We start from the raw sequence: 23,452 nt of genomic DNA, 5'->3' as shown, positions 1-23,452 counted from the left end.
ACAAATCGTTCTGACAGATGGATCGTCTGGAGTTCTCATGAAAGACAAGGCAACGTATGCAGGTAGGTCGATATATTATTTGGCTTCAGTCATGCATATAGCATGCATTATACTTTTGTTTTATATATATAAGTAGGGGGTCCCTGCTCCATCTCTCCATCAGTTTGGGAGTCCTTTAACTGGAAAACGTTGAAGACCCCTGCTCTATATCTTACTTTGTGCCTATGGTCTACACAGCAGGCTGACAGGCTCACATTGCACCTGTTACACCTGTGTGTACGGGACCCCTTAAGTGACTGCGTGGCTGCTGCCCATTGAGGCCAGCATGCTGATGACTCTAATGACCCCCTGACCAGAGATCCGGGAGGACGACGGCTGTGGGGGAGGAGGAGGGGCCTTCTGCTGCTGCGCCGACTCCTGCTGCTCCTGGTGGAAGTGGCTGCTGGGCCTCCTGCTGCTCGCCCTGCTCCTCCTCGGACTCCTCTTTGGACTCCTGGCCATGGGTGAGTCAGGGGGCAGTGGCGGGGCGAGGTGGTTAATGAGTTTGTTCGGTGGTTAGTTGTAGCTGGCGGGTCGTTTGTTTCTTTTGGGCTGTTTAGTCAGTGGGTTAGTTGTTTGATCTCAGTAAGTGCCCTGAATTTCCCTCCTTAGATGTTATCTTAGTAAGTTAATTAGTCAGCTAGTTTGTTAGTGAGTAAGCAGATTGTTTATTAATTTAGGTGGCGGTTTTAGGTGAGGGTTGTGAAACATTTGTACTTCTGAGCAAGTCTGCTCTGGAAAAAAGGAAATGAACCAAGACGGTTATTAAAAACAAACGAGTTAGTGTCTGGACCTCGGTCCTACCCTCGTGGAACGCTTGCTCTCACTGGAACGGACCGGGGAGGACAGATTCACATGATGGTAACAGCTTTAACACCAGGAAATGAAGACCTAATCAAAGCCGACACCGGGCGGGGTCACAGGACCTCCGGGACCACAGACACGTCTGGTTCCCATTGTCCGTTGGACCTGTTCCAGATAACAACATTGCAACAGTCTCTCTCTCTCTCTCTCTCTCTCTCTCTCTCTCTCTCTCTCTCTCTCTCTCTCTCTCTCTCTCTCTCTCTCTCTCTCTCTCTCTCTCTCTCTCTCTCTCTCTCTCTCTCTCGTTTAGACTTGCTGACACAGAGACAAATTCAGATTTAACATATCTATGTAAAAGTCTTTCTTCAATTTTAGAACCGTTAACTGTCTTGGTCGTGGTCGTGTGTATTTTAAGATGCACAAGTTGCCACAAAGTTGGTGAATGTTTAGTAAACTCAAAACATTTTCAGGTCATGTCAATTCAGTTGTCTGAAGGGCTCCTCAGCCCCACATTATACCACACTCCCAAACACCCCTAGTTAATGCAAGCCGCTAGTTTAGTTAATGGTATTAATTAGGTATTATTTATAATTGAACAGGCATCAGTGCTATCAGAATTAGTTGAAATGAGTTATCTATTTAGGTATTAGGTATCTATGTCTTTTTCCAATTCATAAGTCCATTCAGTCCATTCATTACGGAATATGTTTGATTGAATATTACTTTGATCATTTTAAAAGTCAATCTAATGACAAATAGGTTCACCCTGTTCTCTTACCTACATTAGAAAAGTAGGCTTGAAAAAGGCTTGTTTGAAGAAAAAAATATATAGATATAACGTTAATGATTGATTTTTCATTTAAAAGTAATTCAATTACTTGACAGACACATAGCTCTTACACTATAGGACGAGCACTGCAGATACGACCATGCTACTCGGCTATGCGTGTTGACTAACCTTCCCTGCCGTCTGCTCCCCAGCTGAGGACGTGAGGAGGCTGAAGAACCGCGTCTCGGCCCTGGAGGCGGAGTCCTCGGTGGCGTCCGTGCGCTCCAGTCGTCTCTCGGCCTCAGACAACCAGATCCACCTGATCAACGCCGGTGGTGCCGGGGCTGGTACCGCTGGTGGTGCTGCCGCCGCTGCTGCTGGTGCTGGTGGAGGTGTAGCTGCAGGCCATGGTGGTGCAGGTGGTGGTGCAGGCGCTGGTCATGCAGGTGGTGTTATAGGGGCGGGTGGTGTTGGTGGAGGAGGAACAGGCACCCACTTAAACAACGACATCACGCTGCACACGGGTGGAGGAACTCACGCCGGCACTGGGGTTGGAGTCAGCACTGGCTTCGCTGGTGGGGCTGGTTCTGTTGCTGGTGCTGGTGCTGGTGGTACTGGTCATGCTGGTGGTGCTGGTTCTGTTGCTGGTGCGGGAGCTGGTCATGCTGGTGGTACTGGCGGAGGCGGTGGTAACACTAATATCTACATTGGTGGTGGTTATGGTGGTTATGGTGGTGGTCATGCTGGCGGCACTGGTTCTGTTGCTGGTGGTTACGGAGGAGGTGCTGGTCATGCTGGCGGTACTGGTTCTGTTGCTGGTGGTTACGGAGGTGGTGCTGGTCATGCTGGCGGTACTGGTTCTGTCGGTGATGGTCGCTATGGTGTTGGTACTGGTGTTAGTAGTGGTACTGCATATGGTGGTGGTACTAGTTTTGGTGGCACATCTGGCACATCTGTCAGCAGCGGAACTGCTTATGGCGATGGTGGTAGCGCTACAAGGATCGGTGTCGGTACGGGTGTTAATGTAGGTGCCGCTGGAGGCACTGGTGGTGTCAGTGGTGGAGTTGGCGTTGGCATGGGAACGGGATATGTTGACAGTCAAGTCCTTCAGCAGACCATCCAGCAGATGCTGCAAACTGAAATGCAGTCACACTCCTTCAGAGGTGAGCCATAAATACAGTCCTCAAAAACACATTCCTCACAAACATCACAAGCACAGTCCTTACAACCAACGCAAACACAGTCCTCACAAACACTTCAAACACAGTCCTCCCGAACACAGTCCTCACAAACACATTCCTCACAAACATCACAAGCACAGTCCTCACAAACACCACAAACACAGTCCTCACAAACACATTCCTCACAAACATCACAAGCACAGTCCTTACAACCAACACAAACACAGTCCTCACAAACACTTCAAACACAGTCCTCACAAACATCACAAACACAGTCCTTACAAACACAGTCCTCACAAACACAGTCCTCACAAACATCAAAAACACATTCCTCACAAACACAGTCCTCACAAATACATTCCTCACAAAGCACGCAGGGATGCTACATATAATACAGTATATGTATCCATACGCATACAGCATATGGTTTAAATAACCTTGTCCAATGTTTCCAGCTCTGATAATGGCCTCGTCTAGAGGAGAGAGAGGGGAGCCGGGGGCTAAAGGTAAACATACAGTATCACAACACCTGTTAATGATATCTAAGCACTCCTCATTCAGCCAACTATTAACCTGGGTCATGTAATGTCCATCATCAGGAGATTCAGGAAGGCCAGGATTGAAAGGTCAGTCCTCGAATACAAACCAATTCAATAGCATTTCTTCATAATACTGTTAATATATCAATATTTTGAATTATCAAAATGTTCTTTTACAGGTGATAATGGATTTTCAGGAACCCCAGGTAAATAGACACTATCAACGTGGCATGATGTGCATGTTGACATTACGCTTTAAAAACATAGTACCGGCTCACAATGCATCATTGACCTTTGAACTTTGACCTTAGGTTCTCCAGGTCATGCCGGCCCTGAGGGGCCAAAAGGACAAAAAGGAAGTGAAGGTAACGAAATCCATCTCGAACCGGATGTGAAGCAACTACTCTACACAGACATCGCTTCTAATTCTGTGGCACATTTGGTTGTGTGGGTGCATGTGTTTTTGTGGGTGCATGTGTTTGTGAACGTGTGTGTGTCTGTGTCTGTGTGTGTGTGTGTCTGTGTCTGTGTGCGTGCGTGTGTGCGTGTGTTTGTGTGTGTGTGTGTGTGTGTGTGTGTGTGTGTCTGCGTGCGCATGCTTAAGCAAGCGCTTGCACTTGTGTGTGTGTGCATGCTGATGTGTTTAATGTGTCTCAAACAGGGGAGCATGGGTCAGAGGGGCCCCAGGGCATCAGGGGCCGTGACGGGGCCACCGGCCCCAGGGGAGAACCAGGGGTCTCTGGCTTTGGAGAGAAGGGGGAGAGAGGTGGGTGTGGATCTCACTGCAGTGTCGCCTTTTATTTGTACGGCCCTCATTCACAGGGACAGTCTCAAAGGGCTTCACAGCCCCCACTTTACCTAAGACACACCCCTAACTCTAAAGCTTAAATGAACCGCTCCCCACGCCCAGACGGAAGAAGCCTTTGAGAAGTAACACAGGTGAGGGGCCCCAGCTTCCAGGGACGGCTATGTGAGCAAAAGACAAAGCAGAAACGATAGTCAGGATTAAGTTATTATTAAAGTTAAGGTAGATATAGAAGTGAGGAAAACCATCAATCATGACTGTGAGGGCAGGTCTGTTTGATGTGCCACAGTGGAAGAGGTATCCAAAATAAGTAAACGAGTAATGCCTGTGATGTAAGGCTCCTATTACTTACTTACTTATTCCTCTTAAATCTTAGGGGACATACGGCTGCTAAGCAAATGTCATTACTATTTATTTGGATACAGTATATATAAGATTGGCGTTCCCTAAAGGTCATTAGGTGCATCAGAGGGGATAGCGCTAACCCCTTCAAGGAGAGGATTGGATTCATTCATTTAAACCTTTATGTTTGCGTGTAACAGGTTCTCCAGGAACCAGCGGTGGCGCTAGCTCCGCGGGCCCGCCTGGGCCTAAAGGTGAGACCTCTACCAGATAACCATGATCATCACACTAGATCAGGGGTCACCAACCTTTTTGAACCTGAGAGCTACTTCATGGGCACTGAGTCATACGAAGGGCACCGAGTTCTATACACTCTTCTGAAATAACAAATTTGCTCAGTTTGCCTTTAGTTACTATTAATGATTAATGATACTCATCTATGTGAAGACATGTTGATTAATTAAGTCATGTTAATGATTTCTCACAATAATTATCAAAAATGACTTAAAAAAGGTGGGAAGGAGTTGTTCGAGAATGAGTAGTGCTATTTTTAGAACAGGCCTGCGGGCGCCTCATGTGGTCCTTGCGGGCGCCATGGTGCCCGTTGGCACTGTGTTGGTGACCCCTGCACTAGATGAACAGATAGTAGAGGTTTTGTTAATGAGCATAATCAATGTATTCTATTGTAAGTGCGCTGTGAGTCAACACTTACCATGATGACAATTCTGTTTTCTTCCATTTAAAATGTTTATCTTTGTTTTGCATTATATGATCATTGTATCTAACATTTAATGCACAAGGCTTGCTGTTAATACCAATGCGATATTGTACTATTTAAAAAATATCTATAGATATACGTTATGCAAAAAGAGGGTTCTAATAAATAATTCTCCTCTGTGTTCCAGGTTCTTCGGGCACACCTGGGATACCAGGTGAGTTTATTTTATTTTAGATCAACATCTCTTTAACATCAAACGCCGTCTGTTACTTGCTCAGATGTGTTTACGTATGTTTACGATAACTTGTCGCTTCCAGGCCAACCCGGTTCTAACGGCTTCCGAGGAGAGGCGGGACCACCCGGGCTTAAAGGTACGATATTTCAAAAAACATGTATAAATGATCCGACCAGTCAGCATGTCTCGATTGCTTAATACCGCAAGTTGAATGGTTAATCATTGGTACTGTATTCTATTCATTTTGCCACAATAATGGTTCTCATTGACTCTTTAGGGGACAGAGGGAGTGGATCTCCAGGAATCAAAGGTTGGTCGTACGGCTACTATTAATATAGGATAAATGTTTATGCGCCTAAATATGAAACATGAATTAGACAGAGAATATGGCTGCAGTTTATGGGGCTTACAAAGCAATTTGTCTTTGTTGTGTTTAGGGGACCGAGGTGAAAAGGGACAAGGAGGTAAGATAAAATGCCGTCACTGATTTTGAGTAGTGTTAGCATGTAGACTAGCGTGTCCCCTAACTCTGTCCCACTGTGTCCTGTAGGTAATACTGGTTTATCAGGACTTCCGGGACTGGACGGACCGAAAGGATCTAGAGGTGAGTGTGCGTGGGTTAGAGAGGGAGTGACCAGTCCTTAACTGTTCCTCAAACGTTGAATTACTGAGAAGAGAGGGTCTTATTGGGTCCCAAATGTCCCCTAAGTAGTTAAACTTGAAGTAGCCATCTTGGAGCAAAATACCCTCACCCTCTACCTTTTCCTTAATGGCATGTATCTGAGTCACTCTAAAATTACTTCTAAAAAGTGGAATAGCTTAAAAAGTTAGACAGTAGGATCTGATCCAATATATTACCTTCTGTTGTTCACATTGTCTCCATGAATGTGATATAACTATCAATATAATATGAGATATACCTGTGTGTGTCAAGTGATAATTTTCTTGGTTGGTATTGGCGATGTAGGGAACTATTTATTCCACCAGGGGAGCCAGAGAAGGCCTGACTCAGGCAGGTCAGATATAGGCATTAGTGTTGCAGAGAGGGACTATTGTTTTGATTTACAGGCCTAGTAGAAACCCGCCTGTACAAATACATCAAAAGGACTAAACCTAATTATCTGAATTTTAATTGACACATTTAGTATTTCCCCATAAACCTCACTCACTGTTTCTTGATATAGGTGTTGCTGGAATTGATGGACAGAGAGGACCCGCAGGTATACACATTATTTAATTATTTAAATTATGAACTAATAATGCTTTCCTTCTATGAACAGGCTACTACGTTGTTAGGTGAATTATGTTCAGCACGTATTCAGCTAATGTTGATGCCTCTTCGTTTAAAGCCCGGTTACCTAATGCCTTGCTCACCTGTGTATTGCTTTTACCTGCTATGCAACCTCATTTAAATAAAGTAAATCAGGGTTAGGCCTATGTTTTAGATTGATCATTCTGTTAAAATGATGTTTGATTCCATGTTATTGGTAGCGTAGGCTAGGGCTAGGTTTCTTTTCATTCTTTTCTTTATTTATATTGTGTATGATTGACAGGTGGGCAAGGAGCTTCCGGCCCACCTGGAATCAGAGGACCCACAGGACCACCTGGAGATGCTGGTAACACAGGTAACACATTACGGCCTATATAACACACTGTTTCTCTCACAGTGAAGACACCTAGAAACACACCCTAAAGAACACACTCTTGATGAGGCCCCCTCTATATTCCTTTGATAAGGTTCAGGAATATAGTATTTTGGATTCATTGCGAAACCCCATCGAGCTGTAGAAACACTTTAGTAAACTTTGCAGGCCCTTAGGGGGCGCTGCTTCTGCTACAGAAGTCCAGCAAAAAAATGAAGAAGAAGAGGCGAGCATGCGCGTAAAGCCTGCGCGCTGTTTACAAGCAAAGGGCCCTATTTTAAGAGTCTGAAACGGAAGTGAGAAGCGCCAAACGCAAGTAGCTTTGTGGGCGGTTCTATGGCAACGTTGCTATTATACTGGCGGATAAATTACTCTTGCGCCTGACGCAAATCTAAAAAGGGTTTCCCTGAAGTAGCCTAATTACCCGTAGGTGTGGTTTGGGTGTAACGTGCAATAAACCAATGAGAGTGCCATCTTCCATCCCCTTTAAGAGCCATGAGCGCATTTGAATCGGACGAGTTGATATTTTGCGTTTACAGTCTCCGATGAGACAGATGCATGACCACATGAATTTCAAACTTCAAATGGCTCAGGGTATGGCCAAATAATATGGCCTATTAATATGGGATGTTCATTCTTTTTAACACTCACATGCGGCAAAACAATGTTTTCTCACAATCTCAAATACTCATCAATCCTAAAAGTTAGTGGCTTGTACACGGTGTCTGTGTCAATAAAATATGTGTTTGCTGTACGAGTTTGGAGATGCATTGATTTAAAAGTACAACTTATTACCACCTGTTCTTTCCCAAATAATTTACCAAGAATCTGTGGCTAGGTAGACGAGAGAAGCAAAGTGTATGCGCGAGGTGCACAAGCAACATTATGCATGCTCCCTTAAAATAGCATCTGAACAACGCCCCACTGACTTTAAACCACGTATTTCCTGGTTTGTGACAGAATTGTTTGCTGGAACTGCAAAATAGCACTATGAAATGTTTGCGCCAGAACACGCCTCCACCTTTTGCTGAACCGCCCCTTGGGGCGCAAGCACATTCTCTTATTTAGCGACGCGTGCCTGTGGAGGGAAAAGAACGCTCCGCGACAGTTGCAAACTAGCAACAACACATGCGTCGTTGTAGAAAGTCAATTGCGCTGGATGCAAGATAGGGCCCATACAGTCCGAGAGGAACAAGTAACATGGCGAAAACAATCTTTTGCCTTCCGTTTTCCTTTGACGCGTTTCAGGAATATCTCCATAAAGACGGACTCATTGCGAAAAAGTATTGAGCTTTAGATACGCTGTAGTACATACATTCAGCCGAGGAGGAAATGGCAGTTGTTAAACCTTTTAAATTGAGCAAAAATAATTATTTTAATTTACCAAGGGGCTGTATTTAAAGCTATAAAAAAACCTATAAGAAAACCTACACAACTCTAACGTCACCCAGCGGGTGGGGGGGGCGATGACGTCATCGTTTGCGTTTTAGGTGTACACACGAATCCTAACACGAAACCGCATAGGTCCTGTTTTATTTGAAACCACCCTGGGACATAGTTTCAGAAAAGTGTGTTTTCGGACACTGGATTCAAATAATCCAGTCATTTACTGAGGCAAATGACATTTAGAAATGTTTAGCGTATTGTCCGAATTCTTGTTTGTTTGTTCCCTGTATAGTTCATCACTATATAGGGAATAGTGAGTGATTTCTAGCTTATGTTTGGAAGCAGAAGTTCAGCAGCAGAAGCAGCGCCCCGTATGGGCCCTACTACAGCGTTTCAACAGCTCGATGCGGTTTCGCGATGATTCCGTCTTTACGAAGATATTCTTGAACCGCATAAAACAAAACCGGATTGTTTTCGCCCGTGTGGACGGGGCCTGAATCACACCCAACCGAACACACTCTAGCCTCACAGTGGAGACACATAGAATCACACCCTACAGAACACACTCTAGTCTCAGAGTAAAGACACATAGAATCACACCCTACTGAACACACTCTAGTCTCAGAGTAAAGACACATACAGGTAAGTATAGGGCATTGAAGAGCAGGTCGTTCATCTGCATACCATTCTTCTATTTTAGACACTGCATCTGTATGTTGTTTGTGTTCATGACTGTAGATTATATTGTCACGTTTATTTAGTATTGAATGTATATGAAATATATTGCTTATTCCTCATATATATATATATCCTATTCTTTATTATATTATATATCTCTTATATTATTTGGTTTCTGTTAAATTAATTTGATTTCAATGTGATTTCCTTGGGCATTATACTAAATACATAATGAATACACACACACACACACACACACACACACACACACACACACACACACACACACACACACACACACACACACACACACACACACACACACACACACACACACACACACACACACACACACACACACACACACACACACACAGTGATGGTAGTGCAGCACTGGTAGTGTGGTCCAACCACCACCTCTAGGCACTGGGTTGATGATGGGTTGATGAGGATTAATCAAACATCTTTCCTACTTCCCTAAAGGCACCCCAGGGCTACAGGGACCACCAGGTATGTGTTTTTTACCCCCTGATACTAAACCTAAAAACTAGTTTCAATGGGTCATTTAGCACTTTAAGAGTCTGTCTGTAATAGCTCTTGTTTGTTTGTTCGCTAAAACACGATCCATATTTACGTAGGTATACCAGGGACTCCGGGACACCCAGGATCTAGGGGTAAGACATTTATTATTGTCCGCTTCAGACAACAACATCTACTGTCTACTATTTACTCAGTTGTTTTAGGAACGATGAATCTTTTGTAACGGCTCCAATATTGATTGCATGCTTTGATTGTTCTCAGCCTCACGTGTGTGAATTGCTTTGGATAAAAGAATAATCTGCTCAAGACTCAATGTAATGCGATTATAGAGATCTTATAATATCATATTGGGTACACAGATGGACAGGGTGTGAATCCTTACCCTGTGTGTTTGTTTCAGGTCAAACTGGTGAACCAGGAAGAGTCCTCAATGCAGGTAAAACGAGAGCTGAGGAATATGATCAGATTTAGAAATACTTTATAATGGTTATAGAGGGGAAGGAAAGCAGGATGGTCTTATAATGGTTCTGGTTCTGAACGACAATGACTAAAGTCTAACCAGTCTGCGACTTAATAACATGCGCCTGGAACATTCAGTGTAATCCAGTGCTTTGGATAAAGCGCTTCTTTTTACCTTCGATGTTTCGGTGTTCCTCATGTTCGCTGTGATGTTGTCCCCAGCTGGCTCCAGTTCTGTGGGCATCCCAGGCCCCCCCGGTTCTTCTGGACCCCCCGGACCTGCCGGATCCCCTGGACTATCAGGTCTCTGCTCTGACCTCTGGTACCGATCCTCTAGTGCTGGTCCCCGATCCAGAACCAGGGATATCACTGAACGCATAACACACTAACTCAAAAACCACCTGCATCCCCAAACCATCTACCAAACGACATCAATCAACCATTCAAACAATTAAATCAAACACATTAAACAGCACTCCTCTATCCGTTAAGATATATCATTGTTATTAACTATACATATTGATCATGATACAAAAGTGTCTAAAGTGTCCATCACTTACAACCTTGATCAAACCCAAACACAAACCATAACGTGTAGCACTCCTTCATATATTATACATTGCGTAGAATCAATCAATTTTAATGCATTTGTTTATTTGTTAATTGTTCATTTGTTTTTGTTTTTTAGGTCCCATTGGCCCTGCTGGTCTTCCTGGCCCAGCTGGTATGTCGTCTCATATTGATTAATCTTAATTGGAATCCCTAACCCCTATTTATAAACCCTAAACCAATTGGAAGTGCAGTGTTGCTTAGCAACCAGGCCAACAGCTACCAGCTAGACATCTGAACCATAAATAAAATAGATAGGCAGAAATGTAATTTACATATCTTTATGTTACCTATAAACATATCTAAACATTTTATGAATGCACAACATAGTTACACTATACAACCGTAAAAATATATACCAATACAATATTACATCATCTTATTATAGGCTTCTTATTAAGGCTACTGGGATATGTCTCTGGGGGGGGGGGGGTAGATTGCAGTACCTACTCTCCACCACGAGGTGGAGAGAGTCAGCCACAGAAAAGCTGGCGTGGCTGAGACTGATGCATAGTCATGATCTACATCAGGGACGACCCTGAATGTGTTGCATGCTACTTATGTGTTCATGTCCTAAAGGTCCTAGAGGTGGCAAGGGAGACGCAGGAATATCAGTGAGAACTACAGAGACCGTGAGCTCATCCAGAGCTGAAAGTGAGTCCTACAAACACACACACACACACACACACACACACACACACACACACACACACACACACACACACACACACACACACACACACACACACACACACACACACACACACACACACACACACACACACACACACACACACACACACACACACACCTATTCGGAATCTCTTTGAGGTCACCTTCTGGAAGACATGGGGTCCCGCCAGCATGCAAAAAGCTATTCTGCATCATGTATGATGAAATAGTCTTCATCTTTAATTAAGATCAACATTAGTTGTTCCTGATTAAAAGCATAAGCACACCTCTGCGATAAAGAACACACAGGGAACTATAAGCCATTTAATCTTATCTAAAGGGTTTGGCGGAAACCCTCATTAAGATACGTTATCGTACTTTCTTGCCTCAGCGGGAACATCGTGATCATTGACCGCACCGAGGGGCCCTCTTCTCCTGCTGTAATGTGTTCCTCTGTGTGTCTGTGATATCAGGACAGTTTGGGTCATCTGCTGCTGGGGTCCCCGGCCCCCCTGGTCCACCGGGACAGCCTGGGATACCGGGACGTCCAGGTAACCAAACATGACCCACGCAATAAGACGCCAATGGCACGGGCCCCATACCAAGTTCATGGCATTCACATGGAGTAACAATGCTAGGGGTCACCATCATACATTAGCCGTCCCTTTATTTATTTATTTTCTTTTAATGTTTTGTTTTAATCAGACATTTTATTCAATTTTTTTCTTTATTGCCATTGTGTCTTTGAGTGTCTAGTGAAGCGCTATATAAATAAAATCCATCACTATTATTATTAACTTGGCAGTGCCTGTGTTCTTTAAAATGTATCTAATGTCTGTGTTTATTTCTTCAGGGGATTCGATATCAGGACCCCAGGGACCCCCCGGCCGCCCTGGAGTGTCAGGTGAGTGTGAAGCCAACGCCGCGTGCTACGCCCCGTCTCCTGATACACATCCTGCACTGGGCCTTATTCACCTAGCGGCCCAATTGGTGCCATCCTGGTTAGTTTAGAACCGAGATGATGTAATCAATATGGCCGCTTGGTGAATAAGGCCCTTACATTCCTGAAATCTGAAATATGTAACCAATATTGTATATATGTAACCAATAATATACAATATCCAAAGGAGACACATAAGGCTAATAATGGGGTTTAGGTTGTACAACAGGTCGGAGCTACGCAGTACCAGGTTTGGTTTTTAATACAACATTCTATTGATGATGTATTAGGTTTTGGAAAACAAGGTCCTAAAGGAGAGAGAGGAGAACCCGGCGGCGCTGTGTCCAGCTCAGGTACAGATCAATAATAAATCTCTCAATCATTGTGATCGGCCTTCAATCACCAAAAAAGATCAACCCTCATCAACCTGGATTACATACTGTATATAGGCGAGCACCATTTGCAGAGAACAGATTTCAATAATTGTTTGCTGTACATTGCATTGTGTGTGACTCGGGGCCACTGCTGACGGCTGGTTTCATTGCAGGAACATACTTCACTGGACCCCCAGGAACCCCAGGGCCTCCGGGACCCAAGGGGTCCTCAGGTGAGGGGTCTACTTTAGACGTCAAAGGGGTATTCCGAGAAATTGCAAATATCCCATCTGATCATTGATTCGTAGCTAGGGGTTTGTGCTAGTTGTTCGGTGTCGTGTTCATTGTTCAATATACTGCGGGTCCCACAACAAGATTTTGATGGACAAGTTTAAATCCTTTGAATTGTCAGATTTAGTCAGACTGGCACTTGTGGTGGCCAATAAAATTGTAGACGATGGCATTCACCTTCTCAGGCCCCCCACAGTAGACACACCCCTTAGTGTGCCCAATACGTCTCATAACAGTTATGATCGTCTTCTGTCCCAGTATCACTCAGTCACCACATGTACTTGTGTTTTGAATTTCAGGTTCTCCTGGACCAATGGGATACCAAGGTGAACATCTTATTCTTGTACTATAATTATTAAAAGAGAGATTTGTCCTCGTGTTTGACCCTGAATTCAGTTTACTTATTCAACGAGCAAAAAGATAGACAAAAACAGATAAAACATTGGTTAAACCAACTTAACAGTGATATCTTACTGTTGGTTTAACTGATGTGTTTCTGTCTATAGGTGAAAAGGGAGAGCAAGGAACGCCTGGCACTCCCGGAAGATCAGGAAGCTCCGACAGAGGTACAGTCATTCATTCACCCATTCATTCATTCATTCATTCATGTAGTCTCAGAAATGTGCAAATTAATAATACTAGTAGGAACCCAGAACCACACACATAAACACACAATCACACACACACACACACACCCACACACATATAAACACACACACACACACACACACTCACACACACACACGCACACGCACACACGCACACACAGGTTACTTTTGTATGGTAAGCATTAGTAGACTTCAGCTGGTGTAGTTTGAGCCGCGGTCCACACCACCACATATGCCCTTGTGATCTGATGCTGTACTAACAAGCTGTTGGGGTCCTCCACAGTGGTGTCCTACGGTGCCGGTCAGGGGATCCCAGGACCCCCCGGGCCCCCAGGCCCTCAGGGACCAATGGGATACAAAGGTAATCCTGAAGACAAACCCATGAGCTCACAAAGACAAGATGCAGCAACGCACACCTCAGCAGGATTTAATTCTAATGGATAAATCGCTTTTTATGTCACGTTATTACCTTCAGTTATACAATGTGTCCCATTGATCACTCGCAATGTGCCTTTGCGCTGCGCGTCTGTACTTTACATATCATAAATGATCATTGTTCATATATTATTCATATCATATAAACTGTACAGGTTACAAATACTATAATATGTATTTGTCTTTACATTTATTGTATGCTGCTGTTTCAACCGAATGTTCCCTTTGGGATGAATAGAGTACTCATCGGTCGGTCTGTCTGTCTGTCTGTCTGTCTGTCTGTCTGTCTGTCTCTCTCTGTCTGATTGTCTAACAAAGGGGACAGTGGATCACCTGGTGTTCCTGGTATCGCCGGCTCCTCAAGAGGTAACAGCTAAATAGCTCATAACACACAGCACTAGTAGTACCCACGTCCCGCCTGCTTGATTTATTCAGTTTTATTCTTTACTCTCAGGCACCTACTCGGCCACCTCTGGACCCCCAGGACCCCCCGGTCCCCCGGGCGCTCCTGGCCACCCTGGATCCTTCTCCTCCTCCGTCGAGATGCGGCAGTACATCGGCGAATACCTCAGTAAGAACCGGCCCCTGGAGCCCCCAGAGCCCCCCTCTTGAGGCCCCAATGTGTCGTATGACTCTCTGGGTTCTCTGTCACTGGGCCCCATTAAAAACACGAGGTAGAATTGCTCATTCCATGTTCTCGATATTTCAGAATCTGGGTTTGTTAGTCTTCAAAATAGCTAGCAGTTAAAAAAAATAATCGTACACCCAATGGCTGTTTTGTGGGTTCAAGCGTTCAAGCTTCACCCCTCTATGTATATTTATAACAGGATCAGTCGTATGCCGTAGGGCTGAGAGTACAATGTTCGGGTCACAACTGGAAACACTGGCACTAGCAGATTCAATGCATGGTGAGGCAACGACACCCATGGGAGCTGTATATGATGCACTGTAACGCGGTATCCACTTATCTTCCACAGGCAGGAGCAGACAGTCCAGCATCCCCGGCCCCCCAGGCCCTCCAGGGTCCCCGGGAATACCGGGAACCTACTCCGGATCCCTGGAGGATTTGTCCTCTCGCATCATTGTCTACTTGCAGCGTGAGCAAATTATTCTTTCCCTATTTACCAGCAGGGGTCACGTCAAGTCACATTGAAAACCCACCCAGATATAGGCTTGTACCAACTGGTTGTTGTGGTAGGGTGATGGACCATCTACCCATCATGCATCTGGGTTGGGCTTACCAGGCTTGTAATGGATCATCAAACGCACAGCTGTTTGTGGTTTCAAATAGGCCGAGCCCTTTATTAATATTACGCTTATAATGAAGAAGAATAGTAGGATGAAGAAAGAAGTACTAACAACGTTTCTCTTTCAGGTTCCGGGTCTGGTTTCAGCGTAGGGGCCCAGGGCCCTCCCGGACCACCTGGCCCGCCAGGATCAGGATCACTCACCCTCAACGCTCTCATCGCTATGCTACAGAGTAAGACCCACCACCACATCAGAGCCTTGAGCTGAACATTAGCACCGCCAGCCTTCTGGGGGCTGTTAACAATGATAACAATGAACGCCTGATGGATACTATAAGAACAAACCAGAACACAGACACACCACTATGGTCAGCAAAGTTAGCTAAGCATTTAGCCTAGCTTGCTAGCTGCGTTATTACTGTAGATGCTCGTAAGGTGACTCGCGGAGGGCCTTCAGAGGAACATGTCTTAGTGTGTAACCGTGTTTTTAACTGTGTCGGGCTTCAGGGGACGACGTCAGAAGGTACATGACAGGCCCACAAGGACCTCAAGGGACCCCCGGTCTCCCAGGCACGCCGGGGACATCGGCAGGAGGCGTGGCCAACTATAACATCCAGGAGATAGCCACCTACGTCTTCAGAATCATGAGCGGTAAGGCGGGACTTCTCCTCCTCCCTCAAAGCTAAGGTTGATAGTTCATAGTCTTTTGAGATACATATGAAGTATTTGATCATCTCTGTAGACCCCATACGTGGATATATTTGTGTTTTCCCAACCGTTTCTGTTGTTTGTACCCCCACAGTACTGTTGAAGTACCCCCTTCATCAACACCTACAGATCACAAATATTTGAATCTGAACTCATGTTACATTATTCTATTTTAATAATTATTGATAGGATAGTGAACTAGGTTGTTACAATGGAACAAGCTGAAGCAAGCGTTTTTGTAATGTTCTTACTTCATACCTAGTAAGTAGATGTCCCCCCCCCCTTCTCCTCAGAATGGTACTGCTCAGAACCAGCCTGTGTTTTATTTTTGTGGGTAAAAGCCTCACGCCGTCCTGACCCCCTGTGTGTTTCAGAGAGAGGGATGACCAACGGGGGACAGCCCGGCCCCCAGGGGCCCCGTGGCCTCCCCGGGCCCCCAGGTCCAGGCCATGGAACCACTACCGCCACCATTGACTACAACACTCTCACCAGAAGTAAGACGGGTCTGCCCTGACCATTTGGGTTCTCCACACACGACACCTTCACTGCTGTCACACGCTCCACCAGTAGCGCTTCTAGATTCTACGTGGAGCCCCCCCACCCCCATAATTTGGCGCCCCCCACAAATATGGTGCCTAAAACCGGCACTGCGCTCCACACAGGCTTTTGTGAATAGTCATACTGTATATTTTAACACTTTACACTAATGCAAACGTGTTGAATGGTTGATAATGCTGCTAAACAGTGATATGTAGTTGAGATAGTTGATATGTAAATGTACTATAATTTAGATTTGATATAGATATATTTGATACATGATTTTGTTTAAATTGAGATATAATTGAGATTTAATTAAGAGGTAGGAAATAATATTTAAATTAGACGGGGATATGTCAACTAGAATGAGATGCTATTTAGCTTCCGTGAACAACATGTACATTTTATGTGCCAATTAGACAATTTAGTAGTAATTATGCTGTGATACAAGATAATCAAGATGTGATTTAAATGTAAATGAGATGTAAGTGGAGTAAGCAGCTGACGACGTCCACTCTGGTCCCTCACCCGGCCGCCGTCACGTCCTCATCCCTGCCGTGGCGTCTCCTTCCTCCTCAGACTCAGAGTTCAGGGCGCTGGTGGCCCGCGCCACGGAGCGGCCCGGCCTACCCGGCCCCCCAGGGTTCCCAGGAGGCCCCGGCCCTCAGGGGCCTCCAGGGCCCCCAGGTCTCTCCTCCACCTCCACCGTTTACGGGTCCTCGGGTCAGGGCGGCTACAGGATGGAGGACATCCAGAAGTACCTGCAGAGTGAGTGTGGAGGCCGGGAGGAGTTTGGAGGACACTTCATTAGTCCCAGATGCGAACATTCAGGAGTTACAACAGAAGGCCCCGGACGCAAGAGACCCACAGTTATACTAAACCTATAGAGAAGATATATCTATAAAAATGGAACGGTAGTCATTTTAAAGCAATAAATAAAGGATAAAATATAAATGTACGTATAGATTGTTACATATGATGCCGGCTATGTATTTTGTTCAAAATTATTTTGCTCATTAACATGAACATTAACATTAACATGATGCTTTTATCCAGAGCAAAATCCAGTTAAGACCCAAAAAGAATGGCTCCCGATTGATTAAATAGTTTACGAACTAAAACATTGCAGCACTAAAGTATTTTTGATTCTGGTTTTGATTGCATGACCCAATACATGTGTCTCTCTCTCTCAGGCTCCGGGTTCAGAGGTCTCCAGGGGCCTCCCGGTCCTCCCGGCCCCCAGGGGCCCCCAGGTCAGTCCTCGGGCGTAGTGACCTACAGTGGAACCCAGCAGCCCAGAGAAATCATCCGACTAGAGCTCCAGGAGTACCTCAGCAGTGAGTCCTTCACACTCGCTCACACTCCGCTTGATGCACAGTGACCTCACGGCTCATCGTCTAATCCTCCGTTTGTGTGTGAAGACTTCAAAATAGGGCTAGATTTGAAAATAAGCGTGTTATATAAGCTAAGCTATGCTATCAAATGTATGATTTGAAGAGAAGGTAGGGGTTAGGGCATCTCAGTCAAAGATGACTATAGGTTGACATTTCACAAGTAGATTTAATAAATCAATATTTAAGATTTCTATATTATTGTCTATTATTTTCTATTTTCTTCTTCATATATTTTATCTTCAAATGTTTTATATTTCCATATTTAGATTATAATTTTTACCAGTTTCCTTCCCCCGACAAAAATTATATTCTATACACCAGAGGCTTTTCCAACACGGCCAGCACACAGTCTCATGCTACCAGCTGAACTACGTCTCTTACCAACCATTTCATCCCCTCTTCCAGGCGACAACGTGCGGAGGGCCATCCAGGGCCCACCGGGGCCCCCGGGCACGCAGGGCCCCAGGGGCTACCAGGGAGAACGCGGGCCCCCGGGGCCGGTCCAGGGCTTCCTCCAGAGCCAGAGCTTCTCCCAGGGATCCTCGAACCGCGACTCCGAGGGCCGCGTGACCATCGACGTCAGCACCCTGGCGGAGAACCTCGACTACTCCAGAGTGGCCTCCAGAGTGTCCGACTACATCAGGGGTGAGTCGCGGATACGAGGAGGCCTTTCCTGGTCACATATGCAGCCTCCCACCAACCGTTCAACCGTCAAACTGCTAGCTCGTAGATTCAAGTTTATCGAGAGTATTGTAGTGATGGACTACGTCAGGAGAGTCGTTTGTAGATCGTTCACTGGTGATAATCCCTCATAACTCCCCCATCACACTCCACGACACTCAATCATTCAACCGACAAACAAGTAGCTTAAAGAGTTAAGAAGTATTATCGAGGGTTAAGCACTACATCGCTTTTTGCGTGGTTGAGTCATAACTCCTTAGTCCCACAACTAGCCAACCAAACAATAGTCTAGTAGAAAGAGCTCGACCCACACTGTGGTGAGGGATGAATCCTCAAATTATAGACCATGGGATGACGAGCTGGCCATGTTGGTTAGAGATCCGGGTATTGGCTAAGGAATTTGTCTGGGACACCGGGGTTAGCGCTGCGTTGGGATCTTTAGCGACCGCAGGACCTCGGTTTAACGTCTCATCCGAAAGACAATGCACTTCGACAGATCAGAGACCTGGTCTCCATCCTGGGGCATTTGGGTGGCTATATTACCCAGGCCAAAGGGATGAGCGACCCCTATTGGCCCTCCAACATCAACCGGTCTGCCATCAGAGGATGGACCAGGCCAGTCCTGCCTAGCATCCAGATAAACCAGCCAGTGTTAGGCAGATCATTCACTGTCTCCAATGCCTCTACAGACCAAGGCCTACTGCAGGACTATGTCAGGGAGGGTGCCGTGAGGACGACAGTTAGGGCCGTCCAAGGGCCTCCTGGGCCACCCGGTCCCCCCGGACCTATTGGCTACAGCCGGGTGATCGGGGCCTACGGCAACGTCACCGCTGACCTCATGGATTTCTTCAGGAGTAAGGACACTTTTTTTAATTTTTTTTATCAAAGTCATATAATCATATTCTTACGTATTTATTTTGTTTAATTACTTCATTTTACTGTATGTTTGCGTTAGCTTTCTGCTAAATCTTAAATACATTGCACTTTCTACATTCTGCATTTTTAACATAAATTTGATGATTTTTCTATGTAAAGCACTTTGAGTCTGCCTCGTGTATGAAAAGTGCTACATAAATAAAGTTGCCTTGCCTTATTCAACTGATAATAAAATGGTGATAAATCAGGGGTACAAAATCGTCAGAGCACGTCACGTCGATCTCTTTTTAAGAAGAAAAAGTAACCAAATGTGAAAATACCATGAGGGTTCTTAATGATGTTCCCCCTGCAGCATACGGTACCGTCCCGGGCCCAATGGGGGGACCTGGTCCCAAGGGAGACAGAGGATACCCAGGACCCACTGGAGAAAAAGGTACACTGGAAGATAACTATGAATGCTTACTGCTCGAGGGGCAAATCTATTTTTTGTGTGGGGGGGGGCCATGTGCCACCCTGGCTGGCCCCCCTGTCGACTCGGCCCTGGACTCTATAACCTCTCTCATGCTCCACTGTCGACTTGTTGCTAGTCCTGTGTCCAGTCAAACTGTAGCACTGGATGGAAGACTGAGGGGTTGATGGTGTGTTTGTTTTCACAGGAGAGACCGGGAAGACAGGGGCCCCAGGACTACCAGGGCTCCACACCATCCACACCCAGCACCGCGTGGAGAAGAGAGACGCAGGTGCGCTCACTGACTAGTAGTGACCTTGAGCACACAGAGCAGTTACAACTGTTTACGTGGGGGCTGATAAAACAGACCTGGACTGCGTCTCATGTCACTGAGACCGCTGTCTGTGGTTACCAGGGCAACTGTGTATGAGTGTGCGAGTGGTAACCATGCCAACTGTGTGCGGGTGTACTCACCTCGGAAGATCTCAACCCAGACAGAGCAGTTGGCTAATTCTTTAGCTTGATGCTAAATCCAACCATTAATACAATTTGAAAAATAAAATACATACCCAGCAACTGAACTGACGTTCTCCACTCCTCCCCAGATGAAGCCCGGGAGGTTCGTCGACAGCGCCGGCGCCGGTCCACTGGAGTCTAGCATCTCATAGGGATATATTTACACATGCGTCTTTACACAATTATACACACAGTACATACAGTACCAGCGGCTCATGCTAGGCTTCCTCCGCTTGCCTTGTGTAGTGAAGTCCAGTGGTGAGATACAGAGAATAGATTGCTATGGCATAGAGAAAAAAAAAAAGCAGTTTATATCAAATGGCTTGAATTTAGGCAGTGTTGCAGGTGCTTTTAAGGTCTGTGTTCGTTAAGGTCCAGGCCATTTTTAACAAAGTATTTTTAGTGTTACGTTTGTTGTATTTTCACTTTTTTATATGGTGATAAGGCTTTGAGTAGGGATTGTTTTTTGCAGATAACCGTAGTTCTTCAGGCAATAATAAGCATATGATGATATTTTGCACTACGTTAGTCTTTCTTCCTGTGTTGACGATTTTATTTTTTAGTTAAGGCTCAATTCAGTATTTCGTTTATAAGATGTGTATGTTTTAACCTTGGGTGTCCATAATACTTAAAAAGAACTACAACATTTTTTATTCAAGATAGTTAGGAATATTTCCAGACATAACATTAAACCAAGCAAAATGTCCAAGCCTCCTATTCCCTTGAAGGCAAAGCACTTTGTTACATACAGTAGGAGAAAGCAAAGCATTCCTGGTGTAAAGCTGGGTTTAAAATGTGCTTTATTTGGCCTCCGAGGAATAAGGGTGGCTTCAGGTATCCGTGAAGGAAATTAACACTGATCAACTATCCCCTTGTAAGTTGAATGCATGCCATGCATTTGTATTGGTTGCAATCACTAGAAGGGCTAGTAGTTTTTAATGGTAGCAGTTTCAGGAAAGCTGCTACCAAAAAAAACACAATTCCCTTCCTGTTTGAAGATGAACGCGAAGGTCCATATCAGCGCTATATAACTAGCATTCCAGCAAAGTGTTGTTAGGCAGTAAATCCCCCCCCCCCCCATCTAGTTTTAGATGTTGTTTTTAAATCATGATCTTTTGTCAGTTTAAAAAAACGGTAAAAATAATTCACACTTCAGAAGATACTTGCAATGCTAGGGCCTTATGATTACTGATTGGAATGTATATTTTTTGTATGAGAGATGAAATTGTATTTAAGTGACAGGAAAACAGTTCTAAGTTATAAAAACAATTAAATATGGAAGCAATTTTTCCCAGGTTATATTTTGAAAGGATTATGGTGTTTTGGTAACGTTTGCAAACAGGATCCAATTTCTAAGACACTTAAATAAATCTATTTTTGGAATTGTGAGTCGTGATATATAATTGATATTGTGTAAAATAATTTTTCATGAGAGGAAAGTGTTCATAGATAACATTTACAAGATCCGGTCGATATTTTATTTACAACAAAATGTCCATTTATAAAGACCCCTTAAATACATTTGATCAGACCTTCAAAAAAAGCATTCCGATTATTCAGCGGTAGGAAGGAACACCATCAAATCATCAAAACGGTTCCACACACATAATAAAATAAAAGATTTGCTTCTGAAATATATGAAGGCGATGGAGTGTTTCCCAATAAAAGTCCAGCATTCAAAAAACATTTCGAATAAACCAATAAAACAAACGGCATTCTAGCAGTCGTTTTCAGTATTCTTAAGAGCCTGGCATACTTAAGGTGTGCACTGTGTATAAAACAAAAATAAAATAAAACTATGATAACATTTCTGCCGGGATCTTTGTTTGGAGGCATTTAGTGGTCACTTAAAAATTACAGAGTTGACACACGCTCTGGACCTGATACACACATACACAGAAGGTACAGAGACAACATAATGCTGACGTTGACATTGCCAGCTTCACAAAACGCAGTACACAGGGACGGCTGGATGAGGTTTGGAACTAGAAATGGCTTCAGAAGGGGGGGGGGGGGGGGGGGGAGAAGGGCAAAGCTTTTTGGGCAGTTAGCGTCCAAAAAATAAAATTATATATATATATACTGCGTACATACGACGACAGCATTGCATATTCTTTTAGCTCAAGGCTAGTCAACAGTGCAAATAAACAGCTTTACATTCCTTCAGTATAAGGTTGTTTTGCACCCCAAATGTGAAACAAAGTACAGAACTTTGCAAGAATGTCGAACTTGTTCCTGATAACTCCAGAATACAAATATGGTGATTATGATATGCAATATGTGGGTTAGCAAAAATTAAGTATGCATTAAATTGGCCTTTTTGGTAAAACAAAGCCCCTATTTAAAGATAGGGCAGGCAATTTGGAGAAAACAGCCAGCGTAAGCTAGATTTTGAAAGTATCCAACAAAAAAAGACCCCTCCCTTCAAAGCCACTCACAACACACAAGACATGCTAGCTTTAGCGATAGGGCTGCCTATCATGCACAGAGAGCCCGTAGCCGGGAAGGTAAGTAGACAGACAGGTCGGCCATCCAATCATTTCATTCCGGCCAAATGCAAGTATTATAGTCCTGTGACAATCACAGATATCATATCTTTGAATTTTTTTTGTCAGAGCATTTGATTTATTGAATGCTGGCGGGATGTAGAGATGTGAACTATGCCCAAAAACACAATTGCCTACCCTCGCTTTAACATAGCGAAACATCATTACTGGGGGGGTTGTGGGTGGAATTTTCCTCAATGTACGCACATTACCACAGCACCACACTGGACTCCACATACACATACCAGACAACGTTAGAGCACGCACTACATCCCACAGAACACAGAACTCTGGTGAGCCTTTCCCAAGACAATATCAACGACCCTCCCCTTCCCAGACCAACTAGCAACCAACATGTTACCTAAACGCAGCACACCAAATAAATAGCATGTTAAAAAATAAAAAGTCTGGATTATCACTTACTCTGCTTCA

General features: G+C 44.6%; 1 protein-coding gene across 3 annotated transcripts in view; it reads left to right on the top strand.

Moving 5' to 3' along the window:
- The window catches only part of LOC130404837 (collagen alpha-1(XVII) chain-like), a 31,361-nt gene extending 8,921 nt beyond the window's left edge, over positions 1–22,440 (top strand). Inside the window, exons 15-57 of one of the 3 annotated variants that reach the window (XM_056609765.1) lie at positions 18–62; positions 357–503; positions 1,825–2,622; positions 2,653–2,775; positions 3,249–3,299; positions 3,393–3,419; positions 3,512–3,538; positions 3,644–3,697; positions 3,994–4,098; positions 4,680–4,733; positions 5,385–5,411; positions 5,515–5,568; positions 5,710–5,742; positions 5,870–5,896; positions 5,983–6,036; positions 6,617–6,652; positions 6,986–7,057; positions 9,623–9,649; positions 9,778–9,813; positions 10,080–10,115; positions 10,361–10,441; positions 10,827–10,862; positions 11,327–11,401; positions 11,893–11,970; positions 12,273–12,323; positions 12,650–12,712; positions 12,907–12,966; positions 13,324–13,350; positions 13,531–13,590; positions 13,916–13,993; positions 14,386–14,433; positions 14,522–14,638; positions 15,045–15,164; positions 15,443–15,547; positions 15,822–15,965; positions 16,397–16,516; positions 17,139–17,327; positions 17,753–17,896; positions 18,359–18,598; positions 19,324–19,488; positions 19,863–19,943; positions 20,167–20,250; positions 20,564–22,440. In XM_056609765.1, coding sequence (XP_056465740.1) covers positions 18–62; positions 357–503; positions 1,825–2,622; positions 2,653–2,775; positions 3,249–3,299; positions 3,393–3,419; positions 3,512–3,538; positions 3,644–3,697; positions 3,994–4,098; positions 4,680–4,733; positions 5,385–5,411; positions 5,515–5,568; positions 5,710–5,742; positions 5,870–5,896; positions 5,983–6,036; positions 6,617–6,652; positions 6,986–7,057; positions 9,623–9,649; positions 9,778–9,813; positions 10,080–10,115; positions 10,361–10,441; positions 10,827–10,862; positions 11,327–11,401; positions 11,893–11,970; positions 12,273–12,323; positions 12,650–12,712; positions 12,907–12,966; positions 13,324–13,350; positions 13,531–13,590; positions 13,916–13,993; positions 14,386–14,433; positions 14,522–14,638; positions 15,045–15,164; positions 15,443–15,547; positions 15,822–15,965; positions 16,397–16,516; positions 17,139–17,327; positions 17,753–17,896; positions 18,359–18,598; positions 19,324–19,488; positions 19,863–19,943; positions 20,167–20,250; positions 20,564–20,616 — 4,052 coding nt within the window. In that variant the 3' untranslated portion in view covers positions 20,617–22,440. Of the gene's footprint in view, positions 1–17; positions 63–356; positions 504–1,824; positions 2,776–3,248; positions 3,300–3,392; positions 3,420–3,511; positions 3,539–3,643; positions 3,698–3,993; positions 4,099–4,679; positions 4,734–5,384; positions 5,412–5,514; positions 5,569–5,709; positions 5,743–5,869; positions 5,897–5,982; positions 6,037–6,616; positions 6,653–6,985; positions 7,058–9,622; positions 9,650–9,777; positions 9,814–10,079; positions 10,116–10,360; positions 10,442–10,826; positions 10,863–11,326; positions 11,402–11,892; positions 11,971–12,272; positions 12,324–12,649; positions 12,713–12,906; positions 12,967–13,323; positions 13,351–13,530; positions 13,591–13,915; positions 13,994–14,385; positions 14,434–14,521; positions 14,639–15,044; positions 15,165–15,442; positions 15,548–15,821; positions 15,966–16,396; positions 16,517–17,138; positions 17,328–17,752; positions 17,897–18,358; positions 18,599–19,323; positions 19,489–19,862; positions 19,944–20,166; positions 20,251–20,563 lie in introns of all 3 variants that reach the window. The other 2 variants (XM_056609766.1, XM_056609764.1) reach the window with 2 other exon arrangements.
- Positions 22,441–23,452: the final 1,012 nt, after the last annotated feature.

This window comes from Gadus chalcogrammus, chromosome 15 (genome assembly GCF_026213295.1).
Source record: "Gadus chalcogrammus isolate NIFS_2021 chromosome 15, NIFS_Gcha_1.0, whole genome shotgun sequence".
Classification (NCBI taxonomy): domain Eukaryota; kingdom Metazoa; phylum Chordata; class Actinopteri; order Gadiformes; family Gadidae; genus Gadus; species Gadus chalcogrammus.
The sequence above is the reverse complement of the archived record's forward strand: the minus strand, read 5'-3'. Positions and strand labels throughout refer to the sequence as shown.